General features: G+C 30.9%; 1 protein-coding gene across 1 annotated transcript; it reads right to left on the minus strand.

Annotated features, from left to right (window-relative positions):
• Nucleotides 1–41: 41 nt before the first annotated feature.
• On the minus strand, nucleotides 42–16,446 carry LOC108910064 (serine/threonine-protein kinase OSR1; the record flags this gene model as incomplete). Its single annotated transcript, XM_018714560.1, has 10 exons — nucleotides 42–1,033; nucleotides 1,091–1,277; nucleotides 5,262–5,479; nucleotides 5,538–5,714; nucleotides 5,767–5,940; nucleotides 6,855–7,020; nucleotides 7,101–7,245; nucleotides 8,810–9,028; nucleotides 10,221–10,435; nucleotides 16,339–16,446. Coding segments are annotated over 10 exons (1,687 nt in total), but the record flags the coding sequence as incomplete, so codon positions are not given.
• Nucleotides 16,447–17,955: the final 1,509 nt, after the last annotated feature.

The following is a 17,955-nucleotide window of genomic DNA, read 5'->3' on the forward strand; positions in this document are numbered from 1 at the left end:
CATAAATTAACGGACGGGAAAATAAAACCTCTTGTTTCTGGTCTTTTTCACATGTTTAATATTGCAACTATGTTATTGGAATAAATAAATATTCTATATACAGATTTTACCAATCCCATGTACAAATAATATTGATTTTTATTGAATATCGATCACTTACAACTTATTGGCTGGCCGGCGGGGACCTACGTATAAATACATTCCTCTGATATTAAGGATGCCAAGCACGACAGACTTTAAATAAACGCTACAATCTCATCTAACAAGGCATTCTGTCGATCACTTACAAACTATGACTTTAATATTGATCAAAAACGACTTCTGGAATAAATATAGCAAAAAATACAACACAGGATTAAATACATAAAATTACTGTTACAATGAAAATTTGTAAATTGGTACCGTGGAACTATTTAAGTACAAATGCTTGAAATCTATTGATCATGATAAGATTGCTACTTTTTAAAACATTCTGCACTGATCTCGGTGAGTATTTTCCGAAATACCTTTGCATTGTCGATTAACTAGCAAAAATGCTAGTAATAGAAAAGAAACATCTCACTGAGACCAAATTTAGGCAAGATTATTGTCAAATCAAACCTTAGAAATGGTTTTTATGTACTCGTTATAACCACCTAGAATTCCATAAAAAGAAACTTTGTAGATGCTTCAGAAAAATAACAATGCGACTGAAACGGCAAAATAAATATTAACAAAACCTCGATGGGGTTTACATAATCAGTTGGCTTTGTTACTCGATTTTTAACATCAAAATCCATCCAGACGGACGAGAAGCCCAAAATAGAATAAATAAAAAACGATCTGATCTGCAGTTTCCGGGAAACAAAACTGGAGGAACGTTAATTCATTTATAAAACCTATCTACAATATGTACAATGATCAGTAGATTCCAGGAGAATATTGGTATGCATCGGGAGTAAATATCCAGTCTATTTCAGTCCATTATAGAGATTTGTGCGTAACCTATCAGGGCCTTATCGTCGGGAGTTTCGTTACTACCTAACGCAGAATTCTGAAAAGAATTGTAAGTTGATTACAGATGGCAAGAACTTTACAATTTTCATCTTACCAACTGAAAAGTTACAACTTTCATCGTGTCCCTCTGATCGATGAGTTTCTGGAGGTTTTGTGTTATTGCTGTGATATCTCTGCCGTCTACTAGGCCTGCACCCACCAACTCGCTAGCTATGCCTTCAGCCGAGTCCTTGCCCACCGCAAACTCAAATCGGATATCGTTAAGTTCCCGTCTCGTGTTCCTGCAAATTACCCATTACATAACACCCAGTAAAAATTAGAAAACACAATTTCTTCGTAACTGATTTGAAACTTTGTCTAAGGACAGACAAAAAATAAGAAAATATTTTATATAGAATCCAGGCGGATATTTTTCTAGCTTCCGACGTTTTAATTGTGAACAAATCTGTTTTACCTGAAACATTCTATTTTTGGGACCTAGATAAAATTTTACCACAGACAAATCTAATATATCGTAACAAATGCTGTGAATTGTATTATACATTTGAATTACAAAAAAAAATACTAATAAGTTTTAAAAGGAGAAACTTAACACTACCCTGTATATGCTGAAAACTAAAATTGAAATACGAGTTTATTTTTAGGAATACGTTAATTTTGATGTTAAGTACAACAGGCCATTTAAAAAGAATCTTTAAGCATATTTCAAAAACCAAAAACACATTTAATTTAAAAAATAGTAATCTGTATTATGACAACAAACAAAAGTTATAGAAAAATATTGCCACTGGATTGTACACAAAATGAACAGAAAGCAAGAAATTACGAATATAAAAAATTGGTGAAATTAAAAAGTATTCCACATTATGAAAAAGAGGACAAAAATGAAAAATACTCATATCCCTTAGACGAAATATTGAGCTTTAGTTTTCATCAATCAATTTTACCCGAAAATCGAGTCTTGAGACATTTGAACTACTTTTTGTCTATCTCTTGAGGTATTGCAAAAAACAAAAAAGTATTGAAATTAGTACACTGTACATCATTCTTTTGCAAAAATTAACGTTTCATCTATAATCTAGTCTATAGGCATGAGACATTTGAACTACTTTTTGTCTATCTCAAGAATTACAAAAAACCCAAAAAGTATTGAAATTAGTACACTCTGTACATCACTCTTTTGCAAAAATTAACGTACAAACTATAATCTAGTCTATACACATGAGACATTTGAACTACTTTTGTCTATCTCAGGAATTACAAAAAATCCAAAAAAAAAAAATATTGAAATTAGTACACTCTGTACATCATTCTTTTGCAAAAATTAACGTTTAAACTATAATCTAGTCTATAGGCATGAGACATTTGAACTACTTTTTGTCTATCTCCTTGAGAATTACAAAAAAACAAAAAAGTATTGAAATTAGTACACTCTCTACATCATTCTTTTGCAAAAATTAACGTTTAAACTATATTTTAGTCTATAGGCATATAACTACAGAAAAAGAAATATATTGCCAATAAAGAACTTTATCAGTAACAGCTCAAAAAAAGTGGTCATATTTTCTTAATAAATTGTAGGACCCATTTTGGTTTTTAGGGAATGCTTCTGGGCCCACATAGAGAATTTTTGTGATAAAAATATTTCAAAAGAACTTTGCTAAATAAAGAATTAAAATAGGGGTTGCCAACTCTGAGATCTTGAAAAGGGTTGCACTTTTTTTTTATTTCCAAAATAATCATTTTTCATAATTAGCTGATACCAACACGTATTTTCTGATACAATATTATAAAGTTTGAAAAATGGAAGGGTAGTATCTAATTTAAATTTAAACAGGCATTACTACGACAAAAAATTAATTTTGCAAAAAATAAGAAACAACCAAAAAAAAATTAATACGTAAAACTCTTTTCAATATCTCGGAGTTGGCTAGCTCTATATTAACTTTTTAAATTTCGTTCGAATTTTTTCGTCATGAAAGTTCTGTATATGAGCTCCTTCTTTAAAAAACAGCATGGGTTCTAAGCTTTATTTTCAAAATAGCATCACTTTAATATTCAGGAGCAGTCAGATAGCTTTATTAAAAAAAAATGTAGTCATTGGAAATACATATTGACTTTAAAAAAATCTAAAAGATGGAGGAAGAAAATGGATTTATATGGGAAATGGTACACACCTTGGGGAAGGAAACTTACGATAGGGCTCTCTAAGTAAGATAACAAAAGCATATTATGACGAAAACTCGGCATTATAATCATTGTCTATTTTTACTGTCTATTAATTTTGATGCAAAGTTTATCGTGTATATTACATTATTTGAACAGAAAATTTTGGAAACCAAAACACGTGGAGTACTTAAAAAAATAGAAGACTGAGTTACGAGTTAAAAAATGTAATAAAANGAATTGTATTATACATTTGAATTACAAAAAAAAATACTAATAAGTTTTAAAAGGAGAAACTTAACACTACCCTGTATATGCTGAAAACTAAAATTTCAACAAAGACGTTTATTTTAGCGTTACTGAGAAATAAAATTATAATTTAAAATTGAAATAGGAGTTTATTTTTAGGGATACGTTAATTTTGATGTTAAGTATAACAGGCCATTTAAAAAGAATCTAAGCATATTTCAAAAACCAAAAACAGAGTTTTCGATTTAAAAAATAGAAATCCGTGTTATGACTGAAGAAACGAAAATTATGGAAAAATATTGCCATTGGATTCTACACTAAAATATAGAACAGAAATCAAAAAATTATGAATATAAAAAATGTTCCGAAATTAAAAAGTATTCCACATTATGAAAAAGAGGACAAAAAATGAAAAATCCCTTAAACGAAATATCGAGCTATAATTTTTATCAATTTTACTTGAAAATTGAGTCTTGACACATTTGAACTACTTTTTGTCTATCTTAAGAATTACAAAAAAAACCCAGAAAGTATTGAAATTAGTACACTTTTTGCAAAAATTAACGTATACTTAAACTATAATATAGTCTATACGCTTGAGACATTTGAACTACTTTTTGTCTACTCAAGAATTACAAAAAAGTATTGAAATTAGTACACTCTCTACATCATTCTTTTGCAAAAATTTACATATAAACTATAATCTAGTCTATACGCAAGAGACATTTGAACTACTTTTTGTCTATCTCCTCAGGAATTACAAAAAAGTATTGAAATTAGTACACTCTACATCATTGAAATTTAAACAGGCATTATTATGATGAAAAATTAATTTTGCAAAAAATAAGAAACGGCTGAAAAAAATATTTAACGATACGTATGACTTTTCAAGATCTCGGAGTTGGCCAGCTCTATATCAATTTTTAACTTTCTAAATTTCGTTGGAATTTTTTCGTCATGAAAGTTCTGTATGTGAGCTTATTCCTTAAAAAACGGCATGGGTTCTACGCTTTATTATCAAAATAACACCACTTTAATATTTACGAACAGTCAGTTAACTTTATTTAAAAAAAAATATCATTGGAAATACATATTGACTTTAAAAAAAAATCTAAAAGATGGAGGAAGAAAATGGATTTATATGGGAAATGGTACACACCTTGGGGAAGAAAACTTACAATAGGGCTCTCTAAATAAGATAACAAAGGCATATTGTGACGAAAACTCGGCATTGTAATCATTGTTGTCTATTTTTACTGTCTATTAATTTTGATGCAAAGTTTATCGTGTATATTACATTATTTGAACAGAAAATTTTGGAAACCAAAACACGTGGAGTACTTAAAAAAATAGAAGACTGAGTTACGAGTTAAAAAATGTAATAAAAAACATGAAACTAATAAAAATAAAATGTTTCACAATGAATAAGTTGCTCGACGATACAAAACTACTAAAAATGAAAAATATTTATTTTGTTCTGTTTGTTTAGTTTTCGCCAATCAATTTTACTCGAAAATCGAGTCTGATACATTTGAACTACTTTTCGTCTATGTCCTCGGAAATACAAAAATACTCAGAATTTTTGACAAAAATTAGCATTTAAATTATAAGTTACGCTATATAACTACTAAAAAAAAAGCAATAATAAAGAACTTTTAAAAAATCGTAGTAATTTGAAGTACTGCCTAAAAAAAGTGATTGCGCTAAAAGCTAGAGGAAGAAAACAAGGATTAATGAAAGGAATGGTACAAACCTCAAGGAAGGAAACTGTCGATGGGGCTCTCTAGGTAAAACATAAAAAACACGTTCAAAAAAACTCAGCATTACAATTATAATTTTCGGTATCTTACCTCATCCTCAATACCAAATTAACGGGTGGCGGATCTCCCTCACTACTCTCATGATCGGACCCGGAAGATCCTACCGATGCCAAAGTATTCATAGGTTTCGAATCTGTGTCGCTTTCGCTGGAATCCCCACCGTCCCCCTCGTCCTCGCTCGACCACACCCACTCGCCCGTTTCTTTCCTGTGGAGGCGCCCAGAAGCACCCGGCTGTCTCTTAGATGCCTACGGAATAAAACGGGATGTTAAACTATCGTTTAAATAAAAGCTTAAAGAAACTCACTTTCTGGACTCTAGTTTCCAAGCTGGGCCCGATGGCCACCAACGTTTGCTGCAGGTATTTCTTGTCTTTCGCCTTTTTGAAGAACGGGTGCTTGAGTAATTCCGCAGCGGTAGGCCTTTTCGCAGGTTCCTTCTGGAGACAATCCGTTATCATTTTCCTAAATGTTTTTCCGTATGCCTAAAAAAAAACACGATGTAGACAACACGGATTGAAGTTACGACTTATTTACCTTGTATTGATCTTTTTCATCGGCTCCAGTGTCTAAAGTTGGGGGATCATTCTGTAGGGTCAACATAAGTACCTTCATGGGTGGGTATTTGTGGTAAGGGGCTGTTCCCGTGGCCATCTCTATCGCCGTTATGCCGAAGGACCAAATGTCTGCCTTGAAATCGTAACCATGATCCTACAAATAATTTGGAGTATTTTATTTTGTAATCGGAGCAAAACATTCAAGCTGTTATTATTTTAAATATGAATTAACACTTTTCAGAGTCATTTGTGAAGCTAATTCAATGGATCCTTCACATTCAGCATAAATTACAAGTAAAAATATTTACTATTTTTTTAAAGCACTATGTTTAGTTTGTGAATGAAAAAAAAATAATAATTTAAGAACTTTCGCATTCAAAATGGGAGATCAATATATTTGAAATGTATAGTAAGTATGAATTATTTATTCTTGTGCATCATAAAAAGATAAGTGGATTCTCTGAAATTACAATAAATCCATAAATACAATCAATATATCCCCCCCAATTAGAATAATTATAAATAACAAATAAAACAACTCATAAAACTGATATTATACTGATAATTATAATCCACGCTGTGGGTTTATTTTATGACTGTGTACCTTTATCAGTACTGTCAGGGACAGATAAAGATATCTTGAAAGGACAAATGCATTTATCAATGATTTCTTAATAAGGTATTTGCGCTGCCTGTATAAATAAAGAAAGTCTTAATTGGGAAAACGAGACGAGCGATTAAGAATTTGCATTTTAAATTGGCCAGATGGAATCAGACCCAATACTACACCAATAAATATTCATGATTGGCATTATGTCAATACCCAGACGTGACGGTCGCAATTACAGAGGACGCAGATTAATTATGCCACTTTATGCATCAATACACAAATAAAAATATGATTAAATCAATAATAAATAGGTATAACGAACCAATATTTAAAAAAAAAATAATTACAGCTTATAATTTTTTCATCTCGAGTGAAAAAAATGTCTAAAAGTGTTAACACAACATACCCATCGGTATAAGGAAATGTTAAGATAGAAAAAGAACACATACTGCTCGTACCTGTTCCATGACCTCGGGGGCCATCCAACAGGGCGTCCCCACGAACGTGTGTCTGACTTTCTCACGAGAAATGTCCCTACCAGTGGCCAACCAGGCAGACACGCCGAAATCTGCGATTTGCACTGTTCCATCTTCGCCGAGAAGAATGTTACCTGCTTTTATATCCCTACAAATTATATGTGTTTGCCTAGAGCATTCTTAGCAGAATTAAGTTGTAAATTGCGGACAAAACGACAGCGTTCTTACCTGTGGATCTGTCCGTTACTGTGAAAATATTCCAAGCCCTTCAGTACCTCCCTTAAGACAGTGGCAATCGTGGCTTCATCAAACACCCCATGTTTACAATTCGATATCCTCATTTTGTGTTTTATTATGTCCAACAAACTACCACCTTAAAATAAACACAAATCCTACTACATGTTACTTCATCAACACAGAATATGGAAAAATATTTTAGAAGTTCGATAAGTTATTGCTGCTAAATTAATATCATATTGTAATCGTTTCATTCATTCACTTATTGCTACAGTGTTTATTTTTATACTAATAAATATTTTATAAACATCACAACATAATAAACATGACCTTCAAATGTTTATTTGTCCCATAAATATTTCGAAATATATATCCTGATGAAGAAGCAAAAAATTCAATTGTATAGACAACAATTTAGATGGCTTGAGGGAAGTTTATGTGCAGTAAAAAGCAACAAAACTATAATGTCACACTTTTTATCTTTTAGATACTGGAACAAATATTTCCATCAATATAAAAACAAGTGCAACTGTAGAAAAACATTATTGTTTCAATAAAATGAATTAAATCCTTATAAATCTTAAGGGGACATATACAATTACAACAAATAGAAAAAACAATTTTTTTTATATTCTTAAACGATAGAACTATATGTGAAGAATATATTCTGAATGTTTGGAAGCAAAAATCGAAAAACTCTGGAAGTTACAGCCTGTAAACGTTGTGCATGTCCATGCAGGTAAAAGCAAGAGCGCACACGGGCAAGTAAACTCGTCGACCAGATGGCCCGAAAAGCAAGGAGAGACGAATTATGAGAAAACTGAAGGGCCTGGTGTCGTTGATTAACACATAAGTGGTCTTAAAATTGGTTTTTCACATGTCGAAACTTTAAACGCGTTTTTCTCAAAACTACATACATTTCTGAAACTGGTGTACACGATTACACAAAAACTATTGAACCGATTGAGTTCCCTCTTGGAAGAAATTTTGATAATGTTAGGTATTAGTGTTAATACCTTCTATATTACAGAAATTGATTTAAAAAAATTTTGAAAAAAAAAACATTTTTTATACAAATTCTGCAGAAATTTCGCAAGAAAATTCGATTTTTGTCTTTAAATGCATGTCGTTTTTTTAAATTTGCATTTTTTCCAGTTTTCTCAATGTCACATGGAAACTACAAGTGTTTTAAATAAGAAAATTTTGTTGCAAATCGAATTTCACAGGGAGTTAATCACGCCACAACCTTGCTGTGACTCTCTACCACAGCTCCGCCATTTTGACAATGAATGAATTCAAAAAAAAACAGTCCAATGAATGTAGAATGAATATTTCTTGGTTTAAAAAATTCCTCAAAATTGACTCTCTTTCTTCCGTCTAATTGTATATTGTATATGTCCCCTTAAAACAGTTGGTTCAAAGTAAAAATGATGTAATTAAATGAATAATTACCCTCCAAAAACTAATAATAATCGAAAAAACTACCCAACCTGGATATACTAAGCCAAAAAAATTCATAAATGTCAAAAATAATCATGACATAATAATGCTTTTTTTTATTTTTAACTAGTTAAAGTGTATAATTACTTCCTAACACATATGACCTAATCATTTCCTAATTTTTTTCAATTACGTCCAATTCTCTTCGAATACACAGAATGACATACATATTTTTTAATTTCAAAAAAGAAAAACTTTACCTTCTAGCAATTTCAAGACCAGCCAAAGTTCTTCTTTCACTACAAAGCTGGTGTAATAGGTTACCGCATTCTCGTGGTTGCAGCTGCTCATGGCTTGAATTTCTTTGAGTAATTCGTCCATAGAGGTGTTCCATTTCTCCAGGTTGATCCTCTTGATGGCACATTTTTCATTTCTTGGCTTGCAAAAGGCACCGTGGACCACCGCAGTTGCTCCAACCCCTGATTTAAAATTAATGAGAAAATTTTTTATATAACTGACAACTCCTATGATAACAGTTCTTTTTTTTAATCAATGGTCCTATCTAGAAATTTATTTAATAATAAATAAGGAAAATTTAGTGCTATCAAAAAAAGTGTTAAAAAAATAAATGTATTACTTCATCAAATTTGCCAAGTTTATTAACATAAATCAGTTCCGTTTCATTTAATATGTGATAAAATGTGATTAGTTAGATTTATCAAGCCCAAGTAAGATCTAGAACTTAAATAAAACAATTATTTTCATAATGCATTTAGTTTTATTCACAGATAAAGTACGATGACCTTTAGTTAAAATTTAAAATAGTTTGTGAATAATTTTGCTGTGGCTTATCTAATTCAAATAAAACATTAGATTATGGTTATGATGTAACTGATAATATAAAATTCTAGTAAGGCCTACTCATTTGTAGTCTTGGAATACCCTTCATGTATTTTCTAGGATCTGCTGGTCACAGCTCTTAACAAAAATTATTAAATTAGCACCTTCAAGGACTTTTTTTAGATAAGAAAAAAAACTGATAAAATATGACACACGTAGAACTACATTTTACCTATCACATATTAATTACTCATTATTACACTTAACTGATTTATATTAATACCTTTCACTTTTAAAAATTCCATGAAATTGACTAGAACATGCAAGAACATTTGTTTGTTTATATATTCAGAAACTGTATAGCATCTCATCTGTATTCCAAAAGAAGTCAATTGATGTCAATGAACCTGTTGTAGAAAACATTCAAATTAAAAATCTATAAAGTCTAATTAAACCGATTTAAATAAAGTCAATAGGATGATTTTCAAAACAAATCAATTGAAAAGCATCTTGCACCAACTGAATAAGTGGCTGAAGTAGAAAAATAAACGTTACACCCCCTTTACCTCTTTTTAGAAACAAATAAAACGTTTTTGTCGGTACAAGAACACCTCTAGAAAAATACATATCAATCCATTTCACCTTAATTAGTAAGCTATTACATTGCAAATGCAAAAAACTTGTACCGGAATGGAAACACCAAAAAAGTACATAACCTAAAATAAACTTGAAATATCACTTTTTTAGTATGAAACACTAACCGGACACTAACGTTTTACACACCCGCTTGAAGATTTATGAACGTGGAATATAATTTCGTTTAATACTAACCGATAACTTTTCCCAGTTCGTAATCATCTTTAATATTTGACCAGGGCACTGAAGGTTGACTTGTACTTGTCGCCATCTTTCTCGACAGGAGATTACCGAACGACTGCTTCGCCACCCTAGCGTATCCGCTGAGCGATAAGTGCTCGCATGTTGCAGTTTTCTGCCGGAAGATGCCGTGGCTGCAGGGCGGCAATATCTCCTCCGGCGTAATTTTCCTGAAAATTGAAAAGAGGGAAGTTAATCATTACTTCGACAGTTTGCGAAAATAAACAGATACCTACGATATCCGTTTGTAATATTTTATATACTATTTATTTAGATTAACACATTCCATGCTATTATATTCGACTGCCTAGGCAGGTACCTCGCATCAAATTTTAAATATGTAATATAATTTCGATTATAGCCTTTATAATACATAGTTTGTCTGTCCTAGTTCCTGTGTTTTAATTGTACCAAATAACTGTGTAATACATTAACCGAAAACATACGTGACGATTTGATTGTATATTCTTATTATTTATTATTGCGTATTTTCTTTATTTATATCTAGTCCAGTAGGTAATTGGATAACAGAAGCAACCCAAGGTTAGACCATAAAGAAACTAAGTCGAACATTTAAATGTCATAATTTCTGTTTTTTAAATATTACTTTAATTACACAGACCAACAAAAAAAAGTATCGGATCTGGTATTCAGACCAATGTATTTCCATGTATTTTTTTTCGCTGAATCCGAATCTGCCTTCAGATTTGGCCCAACGGGTCTGAGTGTTCGGGAAAATTTTAAAAACAAGTCAAAATTAACAAAAAACGTCTTTTACGATCGACGAGTTATAAAAAATCAAATTATTCTACCAGCTCACTAGACGTATGATTTTTCACTCGTTTAATTCTAATTTATCATCACAGAGTCAGACAAGCTGGTCCAATTTCAATCAAAAACAGAAAATAGATCAAAATGCTTAAAAACGCCATTTTCATGGCATAATTCGTGTTGTAGAGTTCTGGATCCATCTTTTTATCCACCCCCCATTTATGAATTCATATATCTTTCTATCCAGTCGTCCATGCATGATTACGCATATTTATTCATCCACCTGTACCACCTATAAAACCCACACCCACAATAAATAAAAACAAATTGAAAATTAATACATTTTCTTGAATAAGCTGAGATTAGTTATTTTTTTAATTAAATAACATGGAAAAAAATCTTAATCGTTTTTGAAGAATTTTATGAATAAATTTATGAATTTATTTCAGTAAATTTGATATAGGTATTAACCTAGTAGTAACCTAAACAGGTTTTTGTCTGATTCTAAAAAAAGAAACAGCAACTTGTTGATATAAAATTTCAAAACCCGAGCACTTTTTGGTTTGATTCTAAAAAAAAGCTAAAATTAATTCATTTTGCCAGATCTTGCCGAGACTCATACTCATAACTAACAAATTGTACAGGGTTTGTAATCTGCAATGCTTATGCGATTTCCGCTCATCTGAATTCGCTGGTTTACTGTGTAAAGACGTAGAGTGTGTGTTCTAAATTATCTACGTATACAGAGTGGTCACTTTATGTTGTACTATAGAATTTCCTAAACTAGAAAGACCATAGAGTTGGTTAGATTAGAAAAAAATGTTCTTTGCCATGAGCGCAAATTGCAGTGAATTCGAATTCAGAAAACTTGATTTTACTTGCCACCAGTTCACATTTAAAACAGCAAAACAAAGATAATAATGTATTTATAATTTCTTATTTATCTTTCTTAAAACATACAAATTTAATACGTCCATTACATTTTTGTAAAACTTATGTACAGGGTGATCCATATTTCTTGGGAAATACGTTTCTCTTAAAGACAACTGAAGATAGGTAATTAAATTCGTAAACGGTGTTATATTTTGTGTAAGGGTTTACCAACGGCCAATTTGAAACTTCTATTGTAATACAAAATACTTAAAAATTCTTTGACTTAAAACAGCAATAATATATGTCAAGGAACAGATTAGAAGCAGATTAGAATACGACAAAATATAAAAATTCTTCAAGTTTGCTGTCAAAGAGATGGTCCAACACACCTTTAAAACATGTGAAAGACTGCAGAATACACTAATACAACATTCGAAATGTATCGGAAACTTTTAAAAACTTCGAAACACTAAAAAATCATTAAGTGCTTGGGTATGTATTGATTGCCTGAATATCCTTCGAGAAGCTTGTCGAAATACGTCAAAATACCACGAAAACTTCAAAACACATTGGACAACTTGGAAACACTTCGAAATAGAAAACTTTTATATATCGTGAAGTACCTACTTCCGAAAAACGTCACCCAAATCAATGAGGGGGCAAATACTCTCGAAAAATTTAAAAGAAGTTTTGATGCTTTTTGAAGAATTCTAAACCAAATACGAGGGATTTTGATTGATTTTGAACCCATTTGATATATGGAAATACGTTCTGAGGCTGTTTTGAGGTATTGTGTTTTATTCTGAAGTGACTTTTAAGTGTCTGGTGCCTCACAAACGTAGTTTGAAGCAGCTGCTTTTATCCTAAATTATTTTCTGCACGTTATCCGTTACTTCATTAGTAACTTTTCATGATTTTCTTTTACCTGCTATCCTCAAATAATATTTCATGAACTTGCGGGGATTTGAGATATAAGGATGGACTAAATGCTAAATATAAATGAGGAAAAAATTCCGATTTTAAAACAACCTTCGAGATATGATTCTTCTTTGATTAGATTATCTCTCAGAATGTAGACTACCTGAAATGACATTTCATCGATTTCCAGAGTGTATGCGGGTCCAAAGCGAAACAAAACGATAAATTTAAATAAGAAAAAATGTCTAATACAGACGACATTTGAAAACTTGACACTCCTTTGAAAAAAAAAAAAGGAATTGCGGAGGGTTTCCAACTTTGACATGACTTGTGAGGACAAAAAAATAATTAAATACAGCTTGAGAAAGCGATATGAAGCAACGTAATTTGTATGAGAGGTTTATTTTTTCTTTTTTTTAATTAGTTTCTCATTAACATGGTAAAAGAAAGCAGTGGCCCAGCTGGAAAAATTCTACCAAGCAAAATTGAATTCAGTCATAGGTATCTGAAATTAAAAAGAGGGTGAATCTATAAAAAACATATTTTTTTCAGTTAAACGTTAGTAATTTAGCATTCCCAGAATCGCCTATGCAGCAAAATTGAATAAAATGCACGGGGCATAAGTATCCATACATTTAATTTTTTGCTTCAGCATAACTATTTTTTTAAATTATTATAGATAGATACGTTTCTCCTTTTAATTTTTGTTTTATTAAACTATCAAATTATTGACTAAACTTTTTCTATCCAACTGTTAAAAAAAAGATTTGTGTACCTGCTGCTAATATTTTCACACTTTTGAAAATTCATTATGGCAAAATGAGAAACAAAATTACAATATTAAATAATTATCGTCATTTCTGGAACATTATTAAGAAAAAAATATATAGGGATAAACTCTGTAGTATAAAAACTCTAAAAAATAAAATTAAGCGATATGTGGATGAAAAATAATAATAAAATAGTCGAAAAATGCATAGAAAAAGGAAGTTGGTTAATTGAAATTGAGAGAATTATTTAGTTACTTATAGTTGTTATATTATTTTGTTTGTTTTTTTGCCACGTATTTTTTATTGGAATATTTTGTTTGTTACCAACTAGATAAAAAAAAATCAGTGACGTATTGAGTAATTTTATAAAAATCAGAAAGGAAAAGCTTATCTATCTTTAATAATTAAAAACACTTCATTAAAATTTAGCAGAGAAAGATTCGTGGGTACGCTAAATTAGAATTGACTTTTAGATTATAAATTCGCTAATATATATTTTTTTAAAGAAATCCAGCTCTTTTTAAATTTTGAACCGAACGTCAATAACTAAAATCAAATTTGGTTGTGTCAGAATAATTGCCTAGCAGGCAATTATTACCTGCTAAAATGTCAAAACATTTAATATTCAACTAAGAGGAAATAAAACATAATTTTTATTATTAAATCTCATTTTTTTACTCTATTGTAAAGACGTTAGCTAATTCTAACAAAATCGTTTTGTAATAATAACATATCAGTCACGCAAAAAAAAAGTTGTCTGTACTTTTCATGCGACATATGTTATCCATAGTATTCTTGCCCCCTGATCACGAATCGGGTGTCTGAATTGAGCTATCACATCAAAAATTCACGAAAAAGTGCTAGGAAAAATACAAAAAAAAATTGTATAATCAAATGTTTACTTATATGGTTAAGACCCCTTAAGATCTTTTTCCTTATTTTTAATAATAATTATTTATTAGTAGCTTTACTAGATATTGATGGTATAATTCAATGCTAATTTTTGAAACAGGCGAACAGCCCGTAACTTTTTTATTCCTTGACCATGAAGAATGCGGTTTGGTTTGCTGGAATCTGGACGAAATGCTAGAGGGACGCCAGCATTAATTTTTCTATATTTTCAACGATTAGAAAATATAGAGAGGGGTTTGTTAAGTTAGGTTATGTCACGTGACTCACCTAAAATTCTTTAAACTAACCAAGCCCGTAACTTTTTTATTTCTCAACCTAGAAAGATGAGGTTTGGTTTGCTGGAATCTTCGGAGAAGAGCTAGAGTGACGCCAGAGTTAGTTTTTCGATATTTTCAACGGTTAAAAAGATATAGAGGGGGATTTGTTAAGTTAGGTTATGTTGCACAATTTTGTATCTCTTTGAATTATTTTAATACCTTTACAATTGAGTAAAGCGTAATTCCATGAAAGGAGAAACGTTGTATATATGCAATATACAATAACTAACATTTATTTTTTCAAGAATAACATACTGTTGGAGATTAAAGCGTCCGTAGAAATCCAAAGTAAAGCAAACACGATGCCATGCATATGCATTTATTTATTCGCATTGATTGGGATTTTAATTAAATCCAGTTATCACAGACCCGAATAATTGGCAAATACTACATATTAATTTTGTTTTTCTTATCGAAGGAATTATGATCTTCGGCAAATAGTATTAAACCATATTACATTTGCTGCGACATGTTGGTGGAAATGTATAAAAACAGACAAATCGGCGAAAACATCGGTACTGTACAACAAAGTATTCCAGAAGAACACTGTACCATAGTTTTAGGATGTCCGTATCGAGGGTGAGTGATTATTTTTAATAAATTTTATAGTACATTTTTGTATATTGCTTTTACTTACTAGTCTAAGGATTGGTCCTTGCGGAATACTCAGTTTTTCAACTCTCTGGAGCCTTAATATACCCACAAAATATTTTTATTACGCTTTTACTAACAACTGAAAAGTAGAACTAAAAAAATATCCAGACCAGTCGTAACTACACTGCATGATCGGTAGTTAAAAGTTAACTCCAGTAATAATTAAAAATAAGACTTCTATTTTTTGATTTTATAATGTCTGTAAAAATTCCATAACGTACACAAACATCTATCGGTCTTGGCAGAGAGGAATTACTGAGAAAAAAATTAAATATACCAAGTTCCTCGCTCTTTCAATTCAAGTTTATAATTAATTATTCATTCATGCAAAATCTTCGCTAAATACGAAAAGCAAACGCAGATCGCATAATGAAGACAAATATATATTTAATGAGACGCAGATCCTTTATAAATTTACATAAATACACGAAACTATTTTTTTCTTTCGGTTTTAATAATAGTATTAATATATACTTATGTACTTTACAATCATGCTTGTAGTGAATGAAGAGATTATTTTTACCAAACTGGCACCCAAAAATACATAAATAATGCCAAAAGGTAAAAGGTTATCAAAAATCTATGGCTAACTGCTAACATGCCAGTAAACATAAAAAATGCAATAATTAGGTGACATTTTATCAGCAGGAACTTGATTTATTGTTAAAAATATAATAAATGTCACATTACTACCAAAAATATTACTAAAACGATAAAATTTTAATAAATAAACCAGATAGTTTAATTTTTTGGATTTTCGCAGTTTCTATACGCAAAACAAAAAATTAAATGTAGACTTGATCGAGGTTACCTTTGTAGTAGATAGTATTAAGAAAATATCAGTTAATATGTATGTACCTCTTTCCTAAGCCCATGGCTAGTGATCGAATGAACCGATGATTTTCAAACACCACCTCATTGGTTGTATCCACCTGGTATACTCCGGTTTTTCTTCGGCACGAGCCACTGAAATCAAATAATTTCATAAATTAAATTCTTACCAAAAAAAGAACATATTCGCTCACCCTATTCCGCACAATGCGATCTAATACTCTTTTTACTCTTAACACATAGTAGGTCGTGAGAAGGCAATTATTTACTACCTTTAGGTTTTAAAGTTTCTAATAGCAGGCCGTGGGCCATGAAACTACGTACGTGATGGCAGTCACAGATTAATAAAAAGGTTTAAATGGCAGTCAAGTAGGCCCGGCATAAAAGGGCTGAGGATTATTTTATATTCTTTAGACCTTAATGAATAGTACAGTGGTAAATATATGTATTTATATATTTTGTCAAATTAGCAATAATTCTGTAATAATTTAGAATAATTTAAATTTTAAATACAGGGTAGAATGTAGGCACATAAAAATATATACAGCGTATAACACACCACGTGATACTAAATACTAAATACTTAGTTATTATTAATAATATTCATATTCTCGTGATAATTTAATTTTAACTTCTATGTCGGAAATTTCAATATACTAGCCTAACAACTTTCGAGATTTCTCTTTTATTGTCTGTAGGACTGTATCAACTTATGTTATTAAAGCATTTAGAGACAGAGGCTAGACAGATAGGTACAGGGTGATACATTTATTGCGATTTAGGTATCTCTTTGCAGTAGATAGCATATTTTAATCGGACAGAATGTAATAATTGTAGACATACTTGTGTAATCAGAATCAGAGTCAGCAATCAGAAAAACAGTTGAGTAAAAAGATAAGAGAAAAAACAACCTAATAAGTAAATTTTGTTGCAAAAAATTATGAGAGAAAATAACACAAACCAGATCCAGATACCTTTCGAAAGGTTTTTCTGAATCCGATATCAGAATTGCTTCATCATGTTAGGTTTTAGAGATCTTTTGACCTAAAAGTTCGAACAACCCTGTCTATATTTGAGGTTATGCTACATCACGAGGTAAATTTCTCCATAAAGCTCAAAACATCTGAAAGAACTAATCTTCCCCTTCAAAATTCGTTTTGAATTGTTTGAAAATCTTCTTTCCTTTTCGAAAAATCGTCTGTTAAAATTGATTAGTTTAGCGTGTTCCTCGATATTCCGAAAATGACTAGCAACAGGTGAACAATCAAATATAAACACCTAAATTCCCACTAGTTCTTGAGGTTTTCGGGGTCGCTGATTACGAATTACAGAATTACAAAATTCAAAATGGCGGATCCAATATGACGTATCCCATATGGCGTATAGAATAAAAAAACGTTGAATACAAGAGAGTTCTCGGAAAGGATAAGATATAATTGAACAATTAAAAATGGATTTTGAAGAAGATCAGTATTTATAACCTTAAATGTAACAAAAAACAAGTTTTGCGCATTTTTAGGTTAGGGCGTCTCTAAATCCTGATGTTATTAAGTGATTCTGAGATCGAAATTGCCACCCAAACGTCAGAAATTTTTTTATTTTATTTCCAACCATAAAAATAAACCAATCAGGTCTTTTTTTAGA

This window comes from Anoplophora glabripennis, unplaced genomic scaffold (assembly GCF_000390285.2).
Source record: "Anoplophora glabripennis isolate ALB-LARVAE unplaced genomic scaffold, Agla_2.0 scaffold619, whole genome shotgun sequence".
In the NCBI taxonomy this organism is placed as follows: Eukaryota; Metazoa; Arthropoda; class Insecta; order Coleoptera; family Cerambycidae; genus Anoplophora; species Anoplophora glabripennis.